Here is a 26,446-nt window from a genome sequence, read left to right on the forward strand (position 1 = left end):
GCAGGATTAAGTCCATAGACATTTCAGTTTCCATCACACACCCCACTTCACCTGCACATGCTTCATCACACAAAGTAAATGAGTGTTTTTCGCACTCCTCAACAAAGTATCTATTGTTTGTAAAGCACCTGGGTACAATTGTTGAATAACTTTATTTTTGCCTTCAGCCTCTCCTGTGCTTTCTCAAGCACAGCTGACCGATTTTCTTATATAGTTCTGATCTTCCTGCAACTATAGTACCAAGCAGATTGGAGAAGTCCGTCGTAACAATTGCAGCTATTTCTGCCTATTTATGTCGATCATGGTTATATATAAACTGGTATGTTTTCATTCTAAATTCAAGTGTAAACTTAAGCAGAACCCAAAGTCAACATTTACAATCTTGTAAACCTCCAAACATCAACATTTTATCTAATGTGTGTGTGCATGTGTGGAAGCACATGTTCCTGTGTTAGTCATCCTTGATACTAAGCAGTTCCTTCTGTTTGATGTTTTAAACAATAAGTTATATGATATTTCCAAGACTGCTGTTGGCAATAATTACTGGTAGAAAATATTTTTTCCCCATAGGAAATTACACTGCTGTTTGGTATTATTAGGTCTTACCACTGTTTTCTGACTCTGAAGAATGACAGAGATTGCTTCCTCAAGAGCAAAGAACAAACTGAAAATTAGTGTTACACTCCTCTGAAGAACCTTACAATAAAACGGGCAATTTACCAGGAAAAAAATGTGACCAGATAGTAGTACCTTCCCTGAGGAAAACTTATTTTCAAAAGTTCAATTTACTTTTTGCAGGGTATTTCAATTTAGCATGGAAATCCAACTTAGAATTGATTCATCACTTTTTGCAATTTAAGCAATTTTGCTTTACAGTTTAGAGGACTTTTGAAAGTCATATTACAGCACGTCAAAGTACAGATGAGCTCTATTGCACATGAAAATAATAGTCTCCGGCTATAATCGTCCCATTGAAGTCAAATTATTCTCTTCTTCTACCCTCTGCTTGTAGTCCCTCAGAAGGACGAGCAAAACTCTGCATGCATATCTGCAACTCAATGTTGAACAGCCATGGGTTTAGAAATAGACTGTGAAATCTGTGGAGCAGAAATGATGTTTTTCCTGGTAGTCTGAATAGCCTCTGACACACTGAAGCCAGCTCTTGACTGGGACCTTTAGCACTCCCACACAGTATAACTAATTCTCAGTTACAAAAAAGAGCCAGTCAGGTAGTCAGTTCGGACTCTTCCCTTTTGCTACAATTACCAGCAAATTACCAATTTACTTGTATATTGTCCAGTTTACCTTTACAGAGGTCAGGAAGGGGAATTAAAACTTGCTAATGTTTTGCATATTTAAAAATACTTCTCAAGCATTTTGTAATACCAAATTATTGTGAAATTACCCTGCTGCCAGGCAGATTTACTAAGGGAGGCGTCAGTGAAGCCTTCTGGGAGAAGGAGACTAAGAATTTGTGGAGGTTTTGTGGGAGTCCCTTGTGTGACAGTAGAGAATGGCATTTCAGTCTTTTCTACGTGCAGTACTGCCGGTACCTGACAAAATGTGTCCCCAGTCTCTACTGTCGTCCTTAGCCAACACAAACAAGAGTCTAAAGTAATAGCAATAATAGCAATTAAATGGCAAATGGTGAAATAGCAGCTGCGTTCTGTGAAAAATTTGACAGTAAATTATAGTTTTGTAAGGCAGAGCATCAGAACCGTCCTGGGAAGCTGCAGTGTCAACATGGGAAAGAAAGACGTATGGAAATAAACTACAGTGAGTGAGAGACTAATGGCAGTGTAATGAGGTTGCTTGTTTTTCACAGGGCATAAGACATGGTTATTAAAACCACTGTATTTCCTCAAAAGAGTCTTTGCAAGTGTGCACGGAAGTGCAGAGGTTGGAGCGCTTTCAGTCAGACCAATGTCATGGGAGTTTTGGCTTCCCTAACCATGAATAGGTGATTAACGTTGAAACATTGAGTAAAGAAGGCTTGATGATGAGTTTAAGGAGAAAGATAAAAAAATCTTGGTTTTCCAAACCATCAAGCCATGTCTGTAAGAACTATACTATGTCCTGGGTTTAAGAGTAAACCTATAAGTAACGTCAGGGAAGGCAAATTAATAAAGCACTTTGCTCAGACTTCTAGGTAAGAAATGTGGACTAACTAAACAAGTTGTAGGCACTCTTCAATTTTTTACTTGAATCTGGTAGAATTGTGACCCTGATAGTACAGTACTAACATAGCAGGATATTTTCTTAGAGATGGTGACAAATATTGCTCAAAAATTTGTTCAAAAGTAGATGAATGTAAGCATTATTTTACTAACTGAAATATACTATTAAGTTGCATAAGAACTAATATCTGGAAATGAGATCCAAAGTCCATCCTGTCCCATCTTTCATTTCCAACAATAATCAGAACAAAATGCTTCCAAGAAGAGCAAAAACTCTGCAGTAGAAAAATCTGCCAATTAATCATAGAGTCATGGAATCATAGAATCATAGAATGGTTTGGGTTGGAAGGGACCTCAAAGATCATCTAGTTCCGACTGTCCCGGCCGTGGTTGCCCAAAGCCCAATCCAACCTGGTCTTAAACACTTCCAGGGATGGGGCCTCCCCAGCCTCTCTGGGCAACCTGTTCCAGTGCCTCACGACTCTAACAGTAAAGAATTTATACCTTGTATCTAATCTAAATCTATCCTCTTCGACTTAAACCCATTACCCCTTGTCCTATCAATGTCCTTAATAAAGGCATCGTTCTTAGAGGCAGAGGCTTAAAGACCTGAGGGTTTTGTATTAGTATGTAGCTCTAAATTTTGGTTGTAGTTCATTAATAGAGTTCTAAATATTTGTTGACTTCCAGTGTCTTTGTTGTCACTTGCTAATTTCTTGGCCCTGAAAAGTTCTTACTGTAATGGGCTGTATCCTATGTGCTGTAAAAGGGATTTCCTTTTACAGGTTCTGATATTTCTACTTGTTAATATTCCCTTGTATTGCAAATGAGTTGCAAAAGATTTTTGAAGAACCGAAGGGATCTCTTCTGGGCCTGGTTGCACTTCAGATTTGTGTTTTTTAATCGTAATGAGCTGTCTTTTATTAAATGCCTCAAACACAAGGGAGGACAGAGACCAGGTGGAAAGTGTTACGTGACTGAAAAATACATGAATTAACTAAATTACATTCAACCTGGAAAAATGAAGCTAATACAATGCACACGAATCAAAAAAGAGTGGTGCAGGCTGCGGGTATTCTCTGTACTTCTATAGTCGTAAGAGGATCACTGGCCTGTTACAAACTCCTCCAGTTGTAGCCTACAGGAAGTTTACTCATTTCTTTGTGAAAGAAGACCATACCTTAGTATATGGTGGTCTTACTAAGACAGCATAAGAAGACTCTCCACGCTCTGTAGTCATCTACCCAGGGGGTCGGTTGGTCAAACTATGATAAGAGTAGTGGCACCAGATTTGCATTTGGGAAGCACGATGAAGGGTTGCGGTCTCTTTTTCCTCTGAATTTGTCCACCCTGGAAAATCACATAGTATGTTCTTCCAAGATTAAGGCTGTTGAAATTGTTCTGTCTGGACCTTGAAGTAAAAATTTGGCTTCGTGTTTCTCCCTGTACCCCTTCCAGAGCATAGCTCCTACTAACTTACAAAATAGAGCAATATTTTGATGTGTGGGACTTAATAAATTTACACCTCCAGCCACAATCTTGTTGATAGAGTCAACATGATCTGAAGCCAACAGCAGTAGGAAAATGAAGTGAGCTCGGGTAACCCTTTGTAGTCTTATGTTTATTTTAGTCTGATGAACAAGCTATTAAAGAATGTGTGTGTGCATCCATTAAAGTGTCCAGATTGGGGCTATCTTCACAACCACTCATTTTTGTTGGAAAAGGAACTATTCTGATTATTTCCTGAAATTCATTAGCCAATGAAGTTGAAAAGGGGTTTTTTTTCTTTGTTATTGTCTCTGTTGTTTCATTAGTATGGCATCTCTGTCTATTCTTTCTGTCACAGTAAATCCATCTCCTTAGCCCAGCAAAGAATACAATATTGTTTTTACGTAATTAAGATACCGACTATAGAGCAAAACCACATAGAACAAGATCTAGTCGTGGCACCGCAACAGAGTTGAATTTTAAATTAATCAATGGCATGTATATCTCTCAAAGTTTATCAGAGTTAAGTCGGAAATACTTAACCCTCTTTTATATTTTATGGATATGTGCACCATGTGTAAGTCATTTTTTTTAAAGATTTCTTTCCATACAGACATAGTTACATCTCATCTTGAATTTCCACAGACAACACAATGTGACTCCTCAGTTTCTAGCGTGAGTTTACGATTAATCTAACCTTAATGAAATCATTTTCTTGCAAATAAGCAAACAAATGATTTTGGATAATCAATAATCAAGCAAGAATTTTAAAGACTTAAGGAAAAACAAGTACAGGAAAGTACAGGAAATCTCTGTATTGCTTCAAGAATCAAGTATGAAGAGGAAGTTTATCTGTCCTGAGTTAGAACCATGTTTCTTCCCTGAAATTCGCACGGCTTTCCAAGTTCCAGCATAGATCTGTTGATAACCATAGAGTCAACTGACAATGTATTGGTTTAGGATATAGCTCTAAAATCTTTAGAAAGTGAGATGCTAGACATGTGTTTCTTCAAAATCATAAAATCTTCTACTTTGTATATTATTTGCTTGACTGCATTGTGGATATATCAATATGTTTGAAGTTCAGCTCAGTAAATACAGGTATTCATCTCACAACTGGGTAATTGAACCGGTGCTTAAATAACCCTAAGCACTGAAAAGCTTGATTGATTTCAGTCATTATTGTTTGTGAAAACTAATAATTTAGCTGAAGGATATAAAGTCCTTGCTGTGACACCAATGATATAAAGCACTCTTTTCTTTTCTGGATCCTTGATTTGAGCCCAATCAGGGTTCCTCTATCACAAAACCACCACAAATAAATCAAACACATTTTGGCACAGTTTGTCGTCTCTGCTTAGCAAATGTATGAGACTAAACTGACACTGATCCTTAATCACCTTTAAACCATGGAAAGGGAATGATCCTACCAGGGCAGGAGAAAGGTCATTGGCAGGATCATGGAGAGAAGCTAAGTTGGCAGTTAATTTCATAAACCTGACCTGGGAATAAATGAAGGGCTTCTATTTTCAGGGTAATCTGTGTATATAAAAGATCTGCATATAAAAAGTTAGGATATTTTAGAAGGTATTTATGTGTTAAAAGCATGATCAACATGGTATTTGTCTGTTAAAACTTTGATTTCGCTTTTAAGCTCTAAAGCCTTATTGTTTATGATAATTATATAATTAAAAATAGATGATTTTTTTTTCATTATTAAACTCTGGTGACCTTTATGAATTACAAGGGATATCAGCAACTTGAGATGAAATAGAATGTAATAAAAATGCTTTGGGGTTCTACAACTGTCACCAGGTACATTGGCCAGTTTCTGTAGCTTTGCAACCATATTTTCTTTTTTTTTTTTTTTTTTTTTGGAGAAGTATGTTTCCTTCCCTAGCTGCTATGTGAATAAAACACATGAAGGAGTATTTACAGAGACCATGATACTGCAAAGATTCATGTTACATGCTTCTCTTTCTGTGCTTTGGATTATCCCACTGACCCAGGCTGACTCATAATCCAGCATATGCATAAACACAGATTTGAAGGAATGGGATTAAACCACAAAAATTAAGAAAAAAACCCACTGAAACTGGCTTTAGACTGTTAAACCAGATAAACAAATTAAATAAGCAAAAATACATTGGCAAGAAAAGCTAAAGAGCTTCTATACGTTCATTTCCTAGAAATCCAAGGCCGATTCAAGACCAAGTCTTTAGGAGCCTGCTTCCTAGATGGGAATTCAGAGCGCAGAGGTGCTGGGCTTTTGCCATGCAGGCAAAGGATGAGAAAAGAATAAACTTTGTTCCTTTCTTCCAAAGTCTTCAGGAGAGGACTGCAGATTATGTATCCTCAGTGGATGGAGATGACTTCTTGAGTCAGATCTCTGCGAGCCAGGATTTAGGATTCAACTCCAGCCTTGATATGCAAAGCATCCATGCCAAGTAAAGTGCTCTCAAGTCATTGTGTGGGTCTTTGAGCAGAGTTCTGAAGCACTCACATTCATGTCCATGAGAACTCCCTTCTCATTTCAGGGTCTGAATTACCCAAGTTACCAAAGGAACTGATGTATTTGGTGTTCATCTCATTTACAGATCTCATCATAGCTGTGCTGTGATGGGGTTCTTCAGACACTGAATGTTTTCATGATTTATCACTGGTTAAGTTCCTCCTTCAACAATGTGTTGGTTTTGCGTGGCAAGGTTTTGGTAGCGGGGGGGGCTACAGGGGTGGCTTCTGTGAGAAGCTGCTAGAAGCTTCCCCTGTGTCTGACAGAGCCAATGCCAGCCGGCTCCAAGACGGACCCGCCGCTGGCCAAGGCCGAGCCAATCAGCGCCTCTGTGATAACATATTTAAGAAAGAGAAAAAAAACAGAGAGCGCTTTTGCAGCCAGAGAGAGGAGTGAGAAGATGTAAGAACATCTGCAGACACCAAGGTCAGTGCAGAAGGAGGGGCAGGAGGTGCTCCAGGCGCCAGAGCAAGATTCCCCTGCAGCCCGTGGTGAAGACCATGGTGAAGCAGGCTGTCCCCCTGCAGCCCATGGAGGAAGGATGAGGGCGTGTAGCGATTCCACCTGCAGCCCGTGGAGGACCCCACGCTGGAGCAGGTGGAGGCACCTGAAGGAGGCTGCGACCCCGTGGGAAGCCCACGCTGGAGCAAGCTCCTGGCAGGACCTGTGGATCCGTGGAGAGAGGAGCCCACACCAGAGCAGGTTTGCTGACAGGACTTGTGACCCCGTGGGGGACCCACGCTGGAGCAGTCTGCTCCTGAAGGTCTGCACCCCGTGGAGGAGACTCACATTGGAGAAGGTTCGTGAAGGACTGTCTCCCGTGAGAGGGACCCCACGCTGGAGCAGGGGAACGATGAGTCCTCCCCCTGAGGATGAAGAAGCGGCAGAAACACCGTGTGATGAACTGACCGTAACCCCCACTCCCCGTCCCCCTGTGCCGCTGGGGGGGGCGGAGGTTGAAGCCAGGAGTGAAGTTGAGCCCGGGAAGATGGGAGGGGTGGGGGGAGGTGTTTTAAGATTTGGTTTTATTTCTCATTCCTCTACTCTGTTTTGCTTAGTAATAAATTAGATGAATTCCCTCTCTAAGTCCGGTCTGCTTTGCTCATGATGATAATTAGAGAATGATCTCTCCCTGTCCTTATCTCGACCCGTAAGTTTTTTTTTCATTGTACCTTTTCTCCCCTGTCTAATGAAAGAGGGGAGTGATAGAGCGGCTCTGGTGGGCACCTGGCCTTCAGCCAGGGTCAACCCACCACAAGCAAGCAGGTAGAACTGCCTTGCTTTCAGCAGAAAACTGTGTCAACTGCACAACTTTTCACAAAGCGCATGCAAACGCTGCATACACCTTCATTTCATGACAAGATCAACTCATTTCAGTTGAACCAATAATTGGTTAGGGACTGATGGAAGACATACCTAGTTCAAACTACAGGACAGTTCTGATTCTTCAGATATTTAACATTATCACTTTAAGCGTTCCTGTTAGAAGCAAAGAGGCAGCAGATCATAAGCAGAAGTGTGTGTGTGTGCAGTATTGGGTCCTCCAAGGTTTTTGTGTGGGCTTCACTAAGCCAGTTTAGAGAAAGTTTTGAATCTCAATAAGTACAATTTTCTCACAGAGACACGTCTGGACTCTGAGTACTTACACTCTAGCCCTTAGTTCTGTTTTTGATGTATTCTTCATCTGATAGCTTTGAAGATTTTTGTTACTTACTCACTGTAAAATGCAACATTCGAGGTAGTAGTGGGCAATTCTAAAGGGACATGATCAGTTTGGCTCTGTAAATTTCGTTATTGTTAAAGAAGTATGTTTTTCAAGAACTAAGTAATAGCCATTATGTTTACACAATGCTTCCAGTATTTTAAAACAGTCTACAAAAAACACTTCATTGTCATAGCAGCCTGAAGTATGTTTTTAAAATGAGGAAACTGAGACATACAGATTTTGTAATTTGCACAGGGTCTCAGAGGACTTCAGTGATAGTTCAGAAAAATTCCAGGCCTCCTGACCTTTCATCCCACATTCAGTCTTACCTTTCACATACAACGATTTTTCGGAATACTAATTTCAATCTTATTTTATCTTTACTAAACCCCAGATAGTTCTCTCTTCAATGAGTAGTGAGCTATAGTGATGAATGAAGCTACACGTTCACCATAACTTCAGCATGGACAACAAGGTCACAACTCCGATACAAGTTCCACACAGCTCATTATGGGAATTCTCCATTCTTGCATTTTGAGCCAGGGTCCTGCAGACTCCTGGATGTGCTTCATTTTGGGCAGTGACTCAATCTGCAGATTTGGGTGGGACGACTTCATCACTCAGGAAGTTCAGCACGTGGGCTCTGAGTTGCATTATAAATTGTACTTGGAATCATGACAATCATTACCAATAAACATTTTTTCAGGATTCTTGGTAATGATTCTGGGAATCTTTAGAGATTTTCAGCTAAAGCGAGCACTAGCACAGGTTGGAAGTCTTTCCACAAGTGTAACGCCGGTGGCAAGCACTGACAAGGTGATCTCACGAGACACCCTTCCTCTGCAGAGCCTACTGAAAGACTTCAGAGGCCATTCATTTTGTGCGTCTCAGTTTCTGGTTGTGCCCAGTTCAGAGCCTGCTAAAATATTCGTAGTAACAGTTCCTGGGAGCCTTTTGAGATGGGTTTCTAATTACACACAAAAAGCAAGTGAATTCTTCTGAGTTACTTCCTTTGAAAAAGCAGGTCACTAGTCATGAAATAAGGAAACAGAACAATTTTTATTTTTTTTTTTTAAAAGGAAAGAACTAAATATTCAAAAAATGCCAAGGTTAGTTAGCAGAGTATAGCATTAGGAAATAGCAGAGAGTTTCTCCCTGAACTTGTGACTTAGCTTTTGAGAAAAATAGCTTTTCTGAAGAAGCCCAGTTTGACGTTCTACAGCAGCAAGAGAGAAAGTTACTGTTCCTGCTCTTTAACAGTATCTCTTTCAGTACAGCTTTCCATAGACATTAAATGTCTTACGGTGTAATGTGGATTAGAGGAAAGCAGTAGATTTAGAATATTTTGACTTTAATAAAGATTTTTACAGCATCTCCTTTTATGTTCTTATAACAATGTTTAGGAAATATGACATACCTGAAACAACTACTAGACAGATGTGTGACTGGAAAATGGGATTCAGGAGGATTTTTGAAACTGGAAATACTTAGCTAGTAGGGTTTTGTAACAGTCTTCATTCCTTTACTGTTCAATAGTTGTGTTAGGGATGTGACTGATGGAATACAGCGTGTGTTTACTGAGTTTACAGGTGGTACCACGCTAGAATATGCTGCAGATATGCTGGAGAGGGACAGGATCAAAATGACCTTCACAAGCTAGGAGAAGTGGTCAGGCTCCTTAAAGAACCAAGTTGTTCTGTATGTAAATTGAATACAAGGATGGTAAATCACTGGTTAAGCAATAGTTCTGCAGGAAAAAATCCTGGGAATATGGTGGGTCACAAACTCATGTGGGTTAACATGTCATGCTGTAGCGTTACAGATGCGACTTTGGTACATATGGCTGAAAGAGCTACAGCTCTGCCGTTGGAGAGAGAGATTCTCCAGCATAAGCTGAAATAACGTCGGTGTAATTCAAGAGAGATACGAGCTACTGGAAGTGTGCAGAGGGAAACCAAGCAAGAATGATAGCGGGCCTAGAGAACGGTACCTGAAAGGAGAGATTGTTGGAAGTGTAAGTTATCTAGCCTTATAGATACTTGCCCTAAGATTAACTGCGTTCATATTTACAATTAGAGGAGCTCAGGGCAACATGCTTAGATGTGAATGTGGCAAATACGTGTGCTTATCGGTTTCCTGTGGCAGCAAGGTTCACAGTTAATTGCATATGACATTAAAAAAGTACTTCCTTTTATTGTTTTACATCTTAATGTATTATGCTGTAAGAGAGGGAAAAACAGCGTATCATGAAGTATCACGAACACAATGGCAGCAACACATCTTTAATTGTACTTTGACAGTTTTTACTACCATTCTCAGTTTTGCAGTGTCCCACAGAGGTTATGGCTGTCAGCATACACTGTTCTTCAGGTGTGGTCATGTTATGTGATTTATATAATGGCACTGTAGAATTCTGATCGTCATCCTCCTATTATTTATGAAACATGATATTTTATTTTATTGGAATTTTGAGTAAATATGCACGGTGAACAACAGTCATCTTAGGGGGTTTTGGGTTTCTGATTCCATTCCTTGCATTAATTTAGAAGCTTGTAAGGGAAAAGAATATTTGGGGTTTTTTCTGCATGTACGTTGTTTACCATTCAATTTGAATTCCATTTGCTAGCGCGTTGATTTTTTTCTCTCTCCTCTTTAGGTCTCTCTTACATTTCTTACTGCCTGGTCCTGACAAACTGACTAGTGGTGTGTCCTGTGCAAATGCTATCAATAAACTACTTATCCAGTGACCAGATCATTAAGAAATAAATTACCCATTATTTTAATAGGAAGCTGGACTAGAATCTCAGGCCAGGGTTTATCCCACCTCAGTTTTTGCATTTAATTCAAGTTAAGGTCTAAAAGCCTTATGACTGAAAAGAGAGTCATTTTGAGAGGTGATTTAACCCAACCCAGGAATGATCAAATTACCAGGTGTGTTCAATGATTATTTACAATGATTATTAGATTTTAGTAATGATCACTACTTTTTTTGTATTTGTGATGAATCCAGACCTTATTCCTTGCTGTGATTAAAACCAGCTAATCTAATCTAATCCTAATCTTTTTTCTTTCCTTCCAGACTATTTCTTAACATGTTACAACCTTTCATTTTACAGTTGTTTAGTTTCAACCAAAGCTTATTGTGTGAAATGTAACAGAGGGCTTTTAGAAGACCAATATTTTTTGTCATTTGTTGGTGTTTATTGAAGTGTTCAAGAAATTATAGATGAGTAAAATGCTATTTTCCTTTGTAAAATCAGTAGCGATTAGACACTATTTTTAACTCCCCAAGCCACTGGACAAGGTGATTCTTACGTAGCAGGATTGTTATTAGCTCAGCAGTTCTGTATTTAAGGTTCTTCAGAACTCTTAAATGTGCCTTCTGGCCCTGATATATTCTGTATTCTCCAGTGTTGCTACTTCTTGATACCTCAATACCCAAAGAGAAATCGTTGTTATTGCCAGAAAAAGATTATAGAGAGCAGAAACCTCCTGAATGTTTTGAACAAGAAAGGTGCATGCAAAAAAAGGAAAATCATTTTGCTTCCAGTGTAATTATCTTCTTTAGCTACTCTCTTAGCCTGTACAAATTCTGCGGTAGGCTTCTTGTTTCTGATACACCTAAGGAATATTTTATTGTTTATTTTCAAGTCTTTTAATGTTTGCTCTTGGAAACCTACTTTTGCTCTTTGCAATTTCCTCTTACTTAACGCCTGCTGAAGTTTAAGTTCCTGTTTATTGGCTTCCCTAGGATCATGTTTCCAAAATTTGAAGGATTTCTGTTTGGTTGAAATAGACTCTTGAACCTTGCCATTCATCCGGTTTAGCTTAATCCTGCCTTCCTGGTTCCCTTTCTTGCGCAGTACACAAGCCTTCAGAGACGGTTCCTTTTAAAGGAGTGTCCTTATGGCCTTGGCTGTCTTACAGTTTCACTTTTAGGATCTTTATGACTAATCTAAGTTCACTAAATTTGTGAATTCCACTTCATTTCTTATTTTTTACTGCAAAAGACACATGAGCAACCGAGAAATACGAGCAGAACAAGAGGTAGGACGAAGAAACCGGTGAGATGGGAGAAGGGGAGCAGGGGAGTATTTACTGTTCTGAACTGAAGGTGAAGAGCTGCCTGCAGGATCCCAGTCAAGTTGAATGAACTGGTATGTGTCAGGTTTTGCACTGATGGCCACCAGTATTGTCATCCCTGCCTACCATCCACTGCCGATGCTGCAAGGTAACGGCAAAAGTTCTGACTGCAGGTAGGCTATCCACCGTGTCCTACTAACGAGCACCTTATTCTGGACTGGAAAGTAAAAGGCCTGGCATGCTAAAATCCTCATATAATGGGTAGGGTACGAGTCCTATTGCCACAGACACCCTGCCAAAGCCAGGGTCTTGCACTTAGTGCTTTGTGAAATCTTGTTAATCCATAGTAAACCACATCCATCACCATAAGCACCAGCACCTAGGGTAGCAAGGGCTGCTCTCCATGTTCTGCCTTTCCTTCTGACACAGAGCAATGCTTTTGACAGACAGCTTCATTTAGAGGTAGGAGTTTTGAGCACTGGAGTCATAGTTGTCACATTAGAAATAGGAATCAATCTGAAATTAATGAAATACCTACGAAATTCCTCATTGTCTTTCACACCTCTCATTTAAAATTTTCCTAGATGATTTTTGAAGGTACGTTCTAAGATGCATGTCCTTCTATACACAAAAGTGTAAAATGCATTAGTGTTTGGAGCTGAATTGAGAAAAAGAAGACCAGTGTCAGGGCATGAGCATAACAGTGCTGCAGCTGGACAGACTTTAGCCAGCTCCACCACAGGATTAGATGACTCGATTGCTGGAGACAAAACTGCAAGGAGGCCACTTTGCCCAATAGAATAGGATGGGACCAGCAAATTTGCTGGATTGCCTATATGATGTCACATCTGCAACCCTTTCATCTTATCTAGGAAAGGAAGAACTTGCACTAGCTGCGTTCAGCGTTTCATTGAAAAAGACAGAGCTCTCCAGGCATGTAACCGAATTGCATCTTCTTTGGCTGGCTCTGAAGTAAATGCTACTTTCAAGGTTTTGGTTGTTGGGTTTTTTTTTCACTTGAGAGCACTGGCTTTGTCTTTTAACATTTGATCTCTGGAGCCATCACTCATCTCTCTGGTGGCATTCTGTTTCCTCAGAGCACTGCTGGAATTCAGCCAACATCATGTTTTGGTCAGCACCAAAGACCTATGTGATTGCCATTTCCTCCCCTATCACACATTGTGAGAATGTATTACTCCCATCTCAGAGCAGTATCAGATCCAATGTTGTCATTAACTACTTGTGCACTAAACTTCATTGGTTGAAATTCAAAAAATTGTTAGAGTCTTTCCATTTTCTCCTGTTTTTCAGGAAAGGATTTAATATTTTCGAATACTTTCAGTCATTCTAGGACCTGGAAATTGAAATGCTTTAAGGTAATTTAGCCATTCAGGGTCTTCCATTGGTTTTGCGAACTGGTGAGAAATGTGAAGAATATTGCCCTTCATTCCCACATATAAGTTTTGAATGTCTCTGTGATCCAACAAGCATAGAGGCTTCAGATTGTGAGGACAGGAGAGGCTTTGCCATCTTATTAGCACAGCAGAAAAAAAAGGTAATAGAAGTGCTGATTCTTTGGATAGTGGTATCTGCACATTTCTTCAGTACAGCACTGATGTCAGAAATGGATAGCCCCTATTAAAACCGGGTAAGTCTGAACACCCCTTGGAGGACCTCTCACTATCTGCAGGCATAATGCAGCACTGATGGTCATGTAGCAACTCTTGATTCTGCAGTTGAATACGTGAGGGTTATTCTAACAGCAAAACTCATAATCTAACAGGTACATGTGCTTGTTCAAAGCCAGGTTTTGGACTGTGCGCTGAAATTTCTTGCCGAGCTTCTGTAGGTTCTGTTGTAACAGAAGCCAGGCTAGGTGAACACAGTGTGATCCTTTTGTGTCAGAATGTTGAAATTTAGCAATATTTAGGCATCCAGGCAAACTGATCCACTTTTCAGAAGTGCTTAGTTCCCACTGCTGTCTAACATACATAGGACCTTTCAGAACTCAACACCTCATAAAATTAGACTGCTTTTAACTAGGTGTCCAAACATTAGACTCAATCATTCATATCTCTGAGACAGTATCTTGCAGACCAACTCACAATAAATTGCACTGAGCCATTTTTAATGCTTTACATTCCAGAAAGGTAAGGCTTAGACATTTAGTGTCCGGTCCAGTCCTGTCTGGGTAAGTACTATCGATATTATACAGGACTGCAGTTTTCAATGATGCTGGTATTTGCCATTATTTTTATTATTTGTTATGTTGAATATTTGAATGACTTGCATATTGAAATGTCAATAATTTAATTGTCTATTAATTCTTAATGCCTTTTAATGAATCCTTTGCATTTAAAAGCCTGCTCTTGCAAACACTTCACAGGTAATTTATCATGCTTACCTTTACCTTTCTAAAAGTACATAGTGAAAGGTAGTCATCAAAGTTCCTTCATTAGTCAGTGGAGAGAGAGTCATCACCGTGAGCTGATTCAGAAGTCTGTAAGATAGATGGATAGAGTTACGTTCCAAAGGTGTTTTTCCCTGTCCTTTAATCATGGAATTAATTAATGGGGAGTGACTTAATTTAGTCTATATGCCTTTTTGATGATTCAGTTAGTTGACATAAATTCGGCCATTTCTGTCAGTAGGATTTTTTTCAGTGGGATTGACAAGATGATGACTGCTCTAGGTGCCTTACCTTTTCACAGGGTTGGGCCCATATTATTTTTTGTAAAACATTTGCTGTGTAATTACATTATTGAATGTTTCTTTTTCTGCAGCCAACATCTTGTATATGGCAAGCCAAGAAATGATGAAGGTTGTGGAGAGAGACAGTACGACCATAAAGCAAAATTTAAAGAAGGTAACTATTTAATCCACATAGTTTTCATGGGAAGCCCACATGCATGAGGAGATCTTACATCCAGTTATATTTGTGCAAAAATAGAATTTCAGCAGGCTTGATTCTGCTTTTATGTTAGTGTCATTCCATTGACTTTGGAGAAGCCATTAAAGGGTTTGCTGATCATTGAAGTGCCATTGATCCACACCTTTGTAGATGTAGCATTCACCACTATCAGATGTAGTATCCCGTCTGGTATGTTTTCCTTGGTGGAGGAGAAACAGTCTATGTTCTGGCTAAGCCGGAGATGTGGTTCCCAGTAAGGCCAGTAGTTACCCGGGGTCTGATCAGACAGGCGGATGGCCAGCCAGGACCAGGATCAGGAGTGCAGGCTGATTGACCAAATCCCTGACTTTGCTGATGGACAGGCCGAGCAGAACACATACCATCTGTGTTGTGTGGTGTCAGTTAATATCATGGGATTCTGCAGGCTTGATTTTTCCATGGCATCAAAACATAACAGAGAGGAAACAGCAAAATTATTATGGCTCCACAGTTTCTGCCATTCCACTGCAGTGTGAGAGAAAGACACAGAAAGTGCGTTCCTCAGAGACTGGAGCTACTGCTGCACAAGTAAAGGAAGTAGTTTCGGGGACCTTTCTCCTGCACTGAACTTTCTCATCTGTACAGATTTATTGTTGAAAGAGATCCTGGTACAGTTTTGGTCTGGACCGACAGCATTCCCCCAGTGAACTCCCAGTCACAGTTCAGGGGTTGGCACAGGCCAGGAACTGTTCCTGACTGGACTTTGGATGTGGTCAGCCTGTTTTGGAGGCCGAGAGAATTTAATAGTGTGGCCATGGTCAGACAATTCCAGATGGCTTATGAGCCAGAAAACTGTCACATTTAATAAACTACCATTGGTGTAGCCTCTGTGTGAGTAGATAATCAGTATAACATATTTTTCTACTGTGTCCCCTTCCTTCCCTCCATTTTTTTGTATCATCCCTGTCTTTTTGCTGGAAAAATGATTCCAGCACTTTGCACTGGCAGGGATTTTCCTTGGAGAATGGAATTTTCTAGAACAGAGGTCCTAGATCTATGTGAGATTACTTTGTGCCTTGTAAATAGATATGGTACAAAGTTCACTTCATAAGTCGGTCTTTCTTTTTTTTGCCTGAAAATTGATTTATTTTTTATTTATCCCATTTGCCTTCTCTGCACTTTGTAAGGTATGTTCAGATATTTCAGTTCTATTTTTTTTTAAAGGAGTTGAAATAGCACATGTGAAGAAGGAACACTACACTGAACTAGGCATGCCTGGTTTTTCACATTTTTACTGCAGGGTATTCAAAGTTCTCCTGCACTTTGCGGGGGGGGGGGGAATCTCAGTGAAGATACTGAAGGGCTGATCTTGCAGACTGCAGATGTTCTCATTGTCTTAAACAAAACTTTCCATGGGTTGATCCAAAGCCCAATGAATTCAAGGAAAACAGTTGATTTTACTGACTGAATCACATCTCTGAGCGTCAGGGAGCTGCATCCGTGTGGGGCAAGGTAACAGGTTCCTTTGACTGTCCCAGACAAGGCAAAACAATGAACCAGGTCCAGCGTCCCTCCAGAGAATCCAGTCAGGAGCAAAAGGAGACAGGGCCAGAGACAGGACTATAGGCAAGGCTGCAATGTGGGTCCAAAGTCCGTCCAGGAGACATGGCCAAAGACATGGTGGAAAGCAAGGTGGGATCCATCCAGGTGACAGGCCATGTACAATGTAGGTCCAGTCTAGGACACAGGGACAGGGCTGGAGACAGATACTCCTACAACATAGCTTGAGAGGCAGAGACTAAAGGCAAAGGGCAGAGATGGAGACCCTGGACCATGGGCAGGGAGCATAGGTCAGAGTCCCAGGCGAGGCTGGTAAGGCCTGTTAGTGCCCTCAGACTGAGGGTATGACTCTGCAGGGTACCGTGTCAGGGTACAAAAGCGAGGAGTTTGCAGGATCAAGACTTCAGGTGCTTTTGGAAATTTTATTCACAAACACACATGCTTGAAGTTAAGTATAAAAGCTTCGTTGGATGAGGACGATAGTGGTGACTATCAGCTGCAGCTCCAGTGACTTCAGGTGGTCTACTCAGATGCTTCACATTACAAAAATACTTATTTCTTGTACTGAATGAAGGCCCGTAGCCAACAGTAAGAGTTTGCAGGTGTCCTAGTCTGCTTCATCTGTGCTTTTGTTGACTCTGTCAATCTAAGCATGGCCTTGGCAGGCAGGAGCTTTTTTAAACCTGTGTTAACTTTCTTTTATTGATTCTTCTATGTCCTCATATTTTTAAAGTGGCAAAAATACTCAAGAAAACAAAAAGCTGAAGCAAGCTTATAAGCAGTTGGCAAACTGAAGAAAAAGCAGGTCTAAAAATGAAGCTAAATGCTTCTCTTTTTTCATCTTCTAGTAATTTCTGGGAATGTAAGAATTAAGGAAAAAATTTTGAGTTGGCATTATGTTAAATTTGAAGTGTATTGACAATAAAAATGGGCTTAACTTATAAAGGTTGGAAGTTTATAAAAACAGGAACTATAGTCCAAGTTGCTATAGAACTGGCAAGCTGTCACTTCAAAAAATTTATACTGTTTAGTAGTCGCTGTGATCTTATGTTAAAAGCCAATCTTAACACCTGACTTTGCCAGCTGCTGTGGAATAGAAAAGTTATTTCTGGATCTTATTTGCATTCTGTGATGTGAAGAAGAAAGAAGAAGAGACACTAAATTATTCCGATCTTTCCATGCCCAGGTTTAACTATAATTATTAGTTAGAGACTAGGATGAATTTTAGCTCCAGACCCCATATTCTGAGTCTAACGATGCTAATTGCTCAGATTTATGTTGAAAGAATGGGAGCTGGAATAGTGTTTGGATAATTAAATGAGATTTTACTTATAATCTTCTAAAGACAGAAGTTGTGCATATTAGATAGCAGTGGAACTGTATGAGGATAGAGACCTGTCTTCTAACAAAGTAATATATGATAGACCATTTAAAATATTGGTTCTAAAGCTATTCATCTGGATCAAGCAGTGCATAAACGTTGGCTTCTTACTGCAGTGACACAGGGAGTTGTGATAAATCACAAACTCTAAACAAATAAGGTAGGGGATACAGATACAAGATTTGGTCAGCTTTGATGGTTAATGATCATTAACTGATTGTGTCTGAGCCAGCTGAGCTACTCTCTTTCACTGTAGTAACACCAGCTCCCTTTCCTAACAGAAACTGGAGGCAAAGATACTACTGTACTCGAGGAAGTTTATTGTAATTCTTGCACAAAAGGAAGCGAGTGTAATTCCGTATTCTTAAAAGATAGATCAGCATTGAGCATCATGGAGCTGTTGTTACAAATAGAATAAAAATAGTAAAAGGAAAGGGAAAATGGTTACTTTGAGCATTCACTAGCATGCCTATAGTGGACAATATTTCCATATAGAAGCTCTCTACTTAACTAGTGCCACACTCATGGCTTTATTTTAAGACTTAGCCTTATTGACTTTTTTTCTGTCAAGTGAACTTATAACTCTATTGTAACCAAGAAGATATTGCATTAAAGGGTAAAATTAGGGTGCTTACAGAGGAAATTTTGCTTAAAAAATTCACCCCTCAGATTTTGTATTTATTGAGAAGTGCATAATACACAATAGTCGTATTTTTAAGTGTAGGATCTGCTCCAAAGCCCATCTAAATGAATAGAAGAGCTCCCACAGACTTCAGGAAGTCTTGAATCAGTTTGGCAGTGAACTTTCTGTAGTGGTTCATAATTTCTTAAGACCATAAATCATCTCCACCAGCAACTGAAAATCATGATGCTTTTGGTTAGCATGTTAAACAAAAAAAGGTTTATATGCTGCTTCAGTTTGCCAGTGGTCTGGTGTAGCAGATACATTAATTGCGTAAGGAAAAAGACAGGAAACATCTGAAGTGGAGATACAAAGATGAAAAAAATCTGTTGTCTGAGAAGAATCATTTTTAATCAAATGGGAAATAGTATCTACTAGAAGTTTATGGGCACAGGAACCTATCTTCACTCAGATTGAGGAAGTCTGTATTGGGGGTGGCTTATAACAGCCCTTAGATGGTGCGGAAGAAATTCTGTTTTGAAAAAAATCAAATGAATGAAATAAATGTCTACCACTTCCTGCTTATTTCAATGGTGTCTTTAGAATTTAAAGTAAAGTAATACAAGTTTATATCTCACAGTAATAATGTAGAAAATGTGTTACCCTGGAGTATCAACTGAACAGTGATGTGCAGAGATTTAGAGTAAAAATTGCAAAAATTAAGTATTTCCTTTCCAAGTGCTAGGTTTTTCTTTTGAAAAATTGTCTTTGCTAGAGAAAATTTTTATAACTGAGCGACAAAGAACTATTTCGACCCCTGAAGCAGCTGTTTTGATGTTGCCCAGTGTTTTTTGTTTGATTGTCTGTAGACATCCACAGGGGTTTGGTAATTATTCCCAGGGAGAGGAGCATGATCTGAAGATAAAAGTGGTTAAAAGAATACTACAAATACTTTGCCTGCCCACAGCCTGAGCAAGTTGCTTGCCTACATTTGGGAAAAACCTTCCAAACACTCTTTCTGAATAGGTGCAAAGTGCTCTCTCCAGCCAAGAACACCTCTTTTTTGGCTGGTCTCACATCCTTTTTGGCCTGCACTCCCTGGAGGTACAGAGTTGAAGTTAGGGAAGTTGCACATGTGCTTGGGGATTTTGGTGCCTGTGTCATTTAACCACAAAAACAACCTTCTCTTTGAAGCACCCAGAATGCCTAATCAGGGATCAGCAGTTTCTCTCCTCAGTGGAAAAGGATCCCAGTGAGCATTCAAAAAGTTCAATGGGCCGCAATATACTTATATGTGATATTTCACTTTTCCTGTAACTGGGCTCCTGTTACCATCGTTCATGCTGTGTGGTATTCCAATAAAGAAACAATGACATGGATTTCCAGGATTTTTGGGAGGGTGTAAGGTGTGTGCTACACACAATGAGTAAAACCAGCAATATTTCCCCAGCCTTCTGAAGAATACTTAAGAAGAAGTTACCGTCCAACCCTTACTACCCCTTAATTGCTGAGGGCGATGCTTACCTTCCCTCCGTTTGCCGCAACACTCATTGTATGGTGGTGGACAAAATTGCCCTTTACAGCCAGACACTGATCCTGCTGTTGCAGGAGAGATCTGACTGATTCATCTTAGATAAAGTCCCACTGAACGTAGACAGTGTCAGACTGATATTCAGAGGGAAATACTGTTGGCAGAAAATATGGTTGGAAGAATCTGGCCCAGTAATAGTATTGCTTAAATAGTGGTTTCAGGTCTGTGTGGTTTTATTTTGGTATTTATACAGACTTTACTTCTGAAATATTCATGTTCCTGACACTTCTAAATATATACCCTCAAGATGCTTTTAACTCTTTAAAAGTAACATAGTTTAAATAAGTTAATCACCCTGGTTTGTTGGTGCATACTTTTTAAAAGCAGGTTTTTGCATTGCATGGAGTTTGACTCTTTGTTATTTGTGAGAAGGTGGAAATAGAAGTGGCCTTGCTTGATCTCCTGGGTCTACGTGCAGAGCCGCCGGTAGCATTGCTGACAAACTGCAGCAAAGTTAGAGAGAAGCCCTTTCCCCTTCCTGGCTGAAAACAGGGAGCATGCACCCTGCCCCTTTGGTGGAACACCGTACCTGACACCAGGGAGAGGAGTAACACAGCTTGAATCAGGTGCAAAGTAGCCACTCTGCCTTGCTGTGTCTCAGGTTTTTATCTTAATTTCTCTGAAAGTAAAATGTTTCTCCACTCCCTTTCCAGATGGGGAAGTTGGGTTTGTTTACTATTTGTGTTGGTTTAACAAAACTGGCCACGTTCCTTATGTTAAATAAAACCACCACAAATTCTTGAACTACCCATTACACCTTTACTACAACCCCTACAAGGTTTGTATTTTAAAATAGCATTGCGTACCCCAGATTCTCAACTGCCTCCTCTCAAAACTGTCCAACAGAAAAATTTTAGCTTCACGCTGGCCTTGGAAAGTTGAGAAATCCCAATTCTGGTAAAACAAGATGAGAAGCAAGTTCCAAAGACCTTGCCATCAAACCAGCTGATCTCAACCACGCCAGGATCATGAGGGCAGAGAGATGGTGTCTCAGAGAACCAGATCCCAAAGCATTTAGGGCTTCCTAGGGCAATGCCAGCTCTTTGAATTCTTCCCAGAAACTGATTAGTAAAGCCAAAGTACAACTGAAGCACGTCCAAAAAAAAAAAGCATGTCCCAAACCAGTCTGTTCCCATGTCGTTCATACTATTCTTTTGGCAGGATAAGGTGGAGACACTCTCGTAATTCCAGAGAAGCTAAGTCATTTTCTATAAACCCTGATTGAAACTAAAATTAATTCTGGGCTAATGCCTTTACAACTAGTTTGCATCCAAGGACAAATGAAACTATTCACCGGTTACTGTTGGGAGATGTCACCCAGAGAGAAGCTGCTGTCTCATCCGGTGAATGCATGTGGGAATAACACCGATGATAAAAAGTTAATGTATGGGAGCCCAGGATTTCAGCAAGGCCACTGGTAGAGTCTTGCCTGCCGTTGCACATGTGCCGCCAGTTTGTATCCGCAGAGATCAGTCCTTCACTCTTTGCCATCAGCTGGAGTGGTGCCTGCCGATGTAATAAGATCCTAAAGTTGTTATAACATGTACCAAATTCCAGAGAGATAGAGGAAACTCAATGAATATTTTTTAACTTTTTGAATTTGTTTTTCAGTGTTGACCTATGACAGCCACAGAAGAAGCATAAAAGAAATATCTTGGTAATTTATACTTCTGTGAACTGTCATACATACTAAAACAAGTGCCAATTGAGTCAACCGCAGGAAATCTTTATTATTTTCTTAGAAACTCTTTAAAATGTAAACATCCTGTTGATACGAATCTCAGATTCTTCTGATGTTTACTTAGCAGCTGCCATCATTGTGCAGTGTCGGAATACACGTACCATATTACAGGGTACTAGGCTGACAGAGCCCTATTCTGACTTGTGTTTTATTTTACAGGAGCTAAGGCTGAAAGTGCTTCCGAGCACTTTAATGGTAAAACAGATTATGAGAACATTGCTGTTATTTTAAAATTTTGAAATTACGTAACTGTTTCAAACACAGTATTGAAATGGCTGGCAAAGATAACCCACATCCCCTTTGCTCTGTCCCCATCATCAGGTCCTCAACAAGGACATGGGTTAGTCACTCATAACAAGCAGGGTGTTGCATCAGGAATCATACAAAGTCTTTGACATGTCCAGTGGTAGCTGCCATTTCCCTTCTGAGTCAGGAATACCTGGAAGTCTCAGCACTCTATATTGCAAAAGAATAAAAAGTAATCCTCTCGCCCTCATGGCAGAAAAGTTAAGAAATGGAAATATTAAAAAGTTTAAGCCCAGAAAAAAAAATAGAAAGAACCTTCTGTTTATTGTTTTGTAAATCTGTTTATTTTTAAGCTAGTCTCATTATTTTGGGGGGCTGACTCACCATTTTTGAATGCTTAGGTTGGCAGAAGTTTTCCATTGCTGGTACAGTGGTTGTGCTGACTCAGGATGTCTTTACAGCCATGCAGAGTCCACAGGAAAATATATACTTTACAGATCCACGCAAATCATATAGTGCACGCCAATGTTTCCTACCCTTAATGAAGATCCCGTGTGCCTCTGGTTGCACATGGTTCATTAATTACACCTGCCTGTGTGCTGCAATGCAAAGCTCATGATGTTAAAATGAAGATGAGAACATTTGGATTCTGGAAACTTTTGTTTAAATATGTCTAAAATGAATATATCTTAATATATTAGGAAAATAGGTAACATCCTAACATCTGGACATTTTGTGGCTGTGCGTGGCACAGGCAAAGAGCACAGACATTTAGACCCTCAACGCCACAAATGACAGTCAGGGATCTGTCAGGTTCCATAGGCCCTGTACCACCAGCTGGATCACTGAAAATTTACACCTTAATTACGATCCTGCTTGTAGATTTTATTGCAAAGCCCATTAATAGGGAAGTATTTTGAAAACAATTCTGAATTCTGTTGGCAGTTTCTAGTTAAGAAACAAGTATGTTAAAGTTTTAGATTTGCAGGCATACGCACATAGACACACAGAATGTACACACCAACATCTGCACATGGAATAAGCAGACAAAATAACTGCAGCATTAAATAAAGTTCTCCAAGTCTTCCTGTTAGTTAGTCCTGCTCTTAGTTAGTTGGTTATAATGTACCCAAACTTCAATTGCATATTTGACACAAGTGTCTATCCTACCTTGACTCTTTATTTTTTATTTCAGTCCAAAGGGTTCTACAATGTCTACAAATAAGGCTCAGGGGAAAATGCATTGTTTTCTCATGGTAAAAATTCTTGGCTTGGAGAAGGAAGCTATTCTTTCCAGTGCAGAGGAGATACATGCAGAGCTAGTCTAGTATAGAGGGAACTAGTGAGTGAGGATTAACAGAGGAGGAGGAGGAGGCAGGAAGAACCAGAGGCTCTGTTTGTTTGGCCAAAGGTAAGCTTCTGGTGGTATATGAGCTGGTGGATTTGAGCTACCCAAGCAAAACGGGCATATGAGACACATGAGCTGCCTGTAGCAAGGGTGGAGACCGAACAGGATATGCTAGCATATCAGTCGTAAATTGCATGAGATCGTAATGTCATTTAGGTAGGAGAAGACCCTTAAGATCATCAGTCCAGCTGTTTAACCTGACACTACTGGATATTTATGTATGGGCACCTGAATCATGCTTTATGAGTTTACTTGTAGGAATCTACAGGTGCAATAGCCATTAGAGATGCAGATGACCCCATTAGAGACAACAGACATCTACTGAAGTCAAGGTGGAATTTGGACCTTAAACATGGACATCTGGTTTAATTTTGGGCACTGAGGATATCCCCATCTGGCCTCCAGCTGTTTTCCAGAAAGTTGTGGGTCTCCTATAAAATCTGCCATACCTCCCAGTCTCATGGCAGATGCCTCAGACATCTAGAGCATCTCAAATGGCCATAGGTACCTCCACTTAGGCAACTGAGTTCTTAGTGGAGCTTCAACTGCAGCTTCATCCACCTTACTGTAGACACCTGCTATTTCAGCTGAATAGCTTTCTAAGCACCGATGACTGTATTGAGTATATATTTCCTGACTGAGTGATGGGAATTTGGGTGCCTGGTACACATGTAAACACCACAGTACAGTTACCTGTATGTGGATGTTTTTATGCTGAGCTGAACCCAACACTGACACTAGGAACAACTGATAGTTTGAGAGATACTTGAGAAGTAGGGCTGGGAATAGAGGTTCTAGACTAATAAAAATTGGAGAATTGCTGGGGGGGAGAAATCAACTAGGGTTGGAACTGAAACTCAGAATGGGGTGGAGAAACCAGAAGACTAATATCTGGACTTGGCAGAGCAAGAATGTGGGACTAGAATAAGAAGCAGTAGAGGAAATTGGAAATGATGAGGGAAGGGGAATAGAGCTGAAACAATGAGCCAAAGGTTGGTAGAGCAGTTCTGAGACCAGAAAGGGATGAGGTAGAAGAAAGACAGACTGGACAAACAACTGGACAGCAAGGCCAGTGGTTGGTAAATATTCTGCCCTTTTCTGCTTGGAATGGAACCTAAATTTCAAAAATCTTATCGTTCATATTCTCAGCAGGTGCCTTTGGCTATGTTTGCCTTAAAAACAGGAGCAGCACGATAGAAGAGAATTTGTAGAGATAAATAATAAGTGGTGAGGACCTGATGTTCCCAATGTAGGCATCTCAGAGGGTTATTGCTTTAGCCAACAGTTGTCTGGTCACATGGACTGAATGTCTATTAGTGACTGGAGCTCATGAAGTCTGATCCTGAAGAGCATCTTTGCCTTAGTTTCAGTTGAAAGGAGTTCATACACTCCAAGACTACTCCACAGTGTGAGCCAAAGAATGCTAAATCTGGACAAACATGACATTTGCTTCAAAAAACACACAATAGATCCAAATTAATCACTAATTTCTGTGCTGGACACTGCCAGTGTGACTCCCAGCAGGAAGGTGTCCCATGTTCCTCTGGCCAGAAGCTGACAGTGCTGCTTCTTTCAGTTACACCATTGCCTCAAGGGAAGAGGCCTAAAGCAGCAGACCTAGAGGTGCTGACACTGTTGCGAAGACCTACGCGTAGGTGCCACATGTAGCATACCTGGTTTTTTGTTAACCTCCTCGAAGTCTAGCAGACTGTATGCACAAGCTCTGCTAAAACTAGCTGATATTGCATTACCAAGCATTTCAAAGTTAGGGAGCACCCGTCTTAATTCAGACACCTTTTATGTATGCATTAAGAGGTGGTCTTTCATTAAAACTTCACTTTTCCTTTTTCCTCTTTTGTTAACCAAAAGAGCTGTGTAATGAAGGAGACGGCAGGATGCAGAACTCCTACCTCATTTGTGGCAGAAGCAGTAAAATGCCTGTTGAAAGAAATAGGGAACTATATGAAGTAAAAATAGATAGTTTCATGGTAAAGGCACCTAAACTTCACATCCAAGAATGGGCTGTTGGTGAAGTCATTAATAATTTCCATAGATGGTCACAGTTTGTCCTCACTTTTCTGAGTATCATCTCATTTAAGACCTTGAAATCTGTTTTACAGACAGACAGACAGTGTTTCAGAGCACCCGCAAATGAAGTCCAGGAGTGCTGTCCTTTGAGCAGAGTCAATACAGCGTAATGCTATGCTCACTGGAAAGCCAGCTCTAGGTGTTTCAGACTAGACTACATACTTTCAAATTAATGTATGTAGTTTAACCTTAACTTCTGTGCTCCCCATCTGCAAAATGGAGATAAAAATGGCCACTAAGGTGTTGCAAAACTAAATTAATAAATGTGAGCATGCAAATCCTGTAGTGGTGCACGCCAGAGGAATGCACGTAAGAAAATAAATTCTGTCTAAACCATGAAATATGTAGTAAATAAATCCTCAGACCACACACAGAATTTAAAACAAAAAATACTATCAAATAGCAGCTCATCAGCTGGACGTCATCCTGTCAGTGGATTGAATGAGTCAAGGTCCTTTGGATCAGGCTATGGAAGATTAAACCGTAATGCAAATATACTAGAGGCAAGCTAAGAATGCACATAAATCTTTTGTTTAGGCATTTCCAAATCTGTGAGTTCTCAAGTTTACAGCCCTACCTGGAGAACAGCCCATTTCACAGTTCATGCAGACTAAGCCAAGTATTTTATCCACCTTTGTAACTGTAAGTGACTCTTCATCTTTTTCTAAATGATCATGTGATAAGACTTTACGACTAGCCTATCACAATATCTCGTAATTTCAAGGACTAGTCCATTAAACTGGAGTTGCTCCATTTCTTTTTTTCTCAGTTTCAAAGTCTTTATTTTTGTGTCTGTTGATAACAGAGCCCGGGGTTAAACATAATTCGGTCAGATGTTTGGCTTTCAAAAGGCCTGAATGCAGCTGGCCATTTTACGTTAGCTTTTTTTGAAGAATTTTTGCTAGTGTGATACCCTGTGATGTATGAATTGAAGGCAAGATGAAAAGAAATTTT

At 40.1% G+C, this 26,446-nt stretch overlaps 1 protein-coding gene across 3 annotated transcripts in view; it reads left to right on the plus strand.

Annotated features, from left to right (window-relative positions):
- Nucleotides 1-26,446, plus strand: part of LDAH (lipid droplet associated hydrolase) — a 130,091-nt gene that overhangs the window by 98,389 nt on the left and 5,256 nt on the right. For 2 of the 3 annotated variants that reach the window (XM_075750521.1, XM_075750520.1), the window contains one exon: nucleotides 14,749-14,831. In XM_075750521.1, coding sequence (XP_075606636.1) covers nucleotides 14,749-14,831 — 83 coding nt within the window. Of the gene's footprint in view, nucleotides 1-4,278; nucleotides 4,377-14,748; nucleotides 14,832-26,446 lie in introns of those variants that run through there. The other variant, XM_075750522.1, reaches the window with a different exon arrangement.

Source organism: Balearica regulorum, chromosome 3, assembly GCF_011004875.1.
Source record: "Balearica regulorum gibbericeps isolate bBalReg1 chromosome 3, bBalReg1.pri, whole genome shotgun sequence".
Classification (NCBI taxonomy): domain Eukaryota; kingdom Metazoa; phylum Chordata; class Aves; order Gruiformes; family Gruidae; genus Balearica; species Balearica regulorum.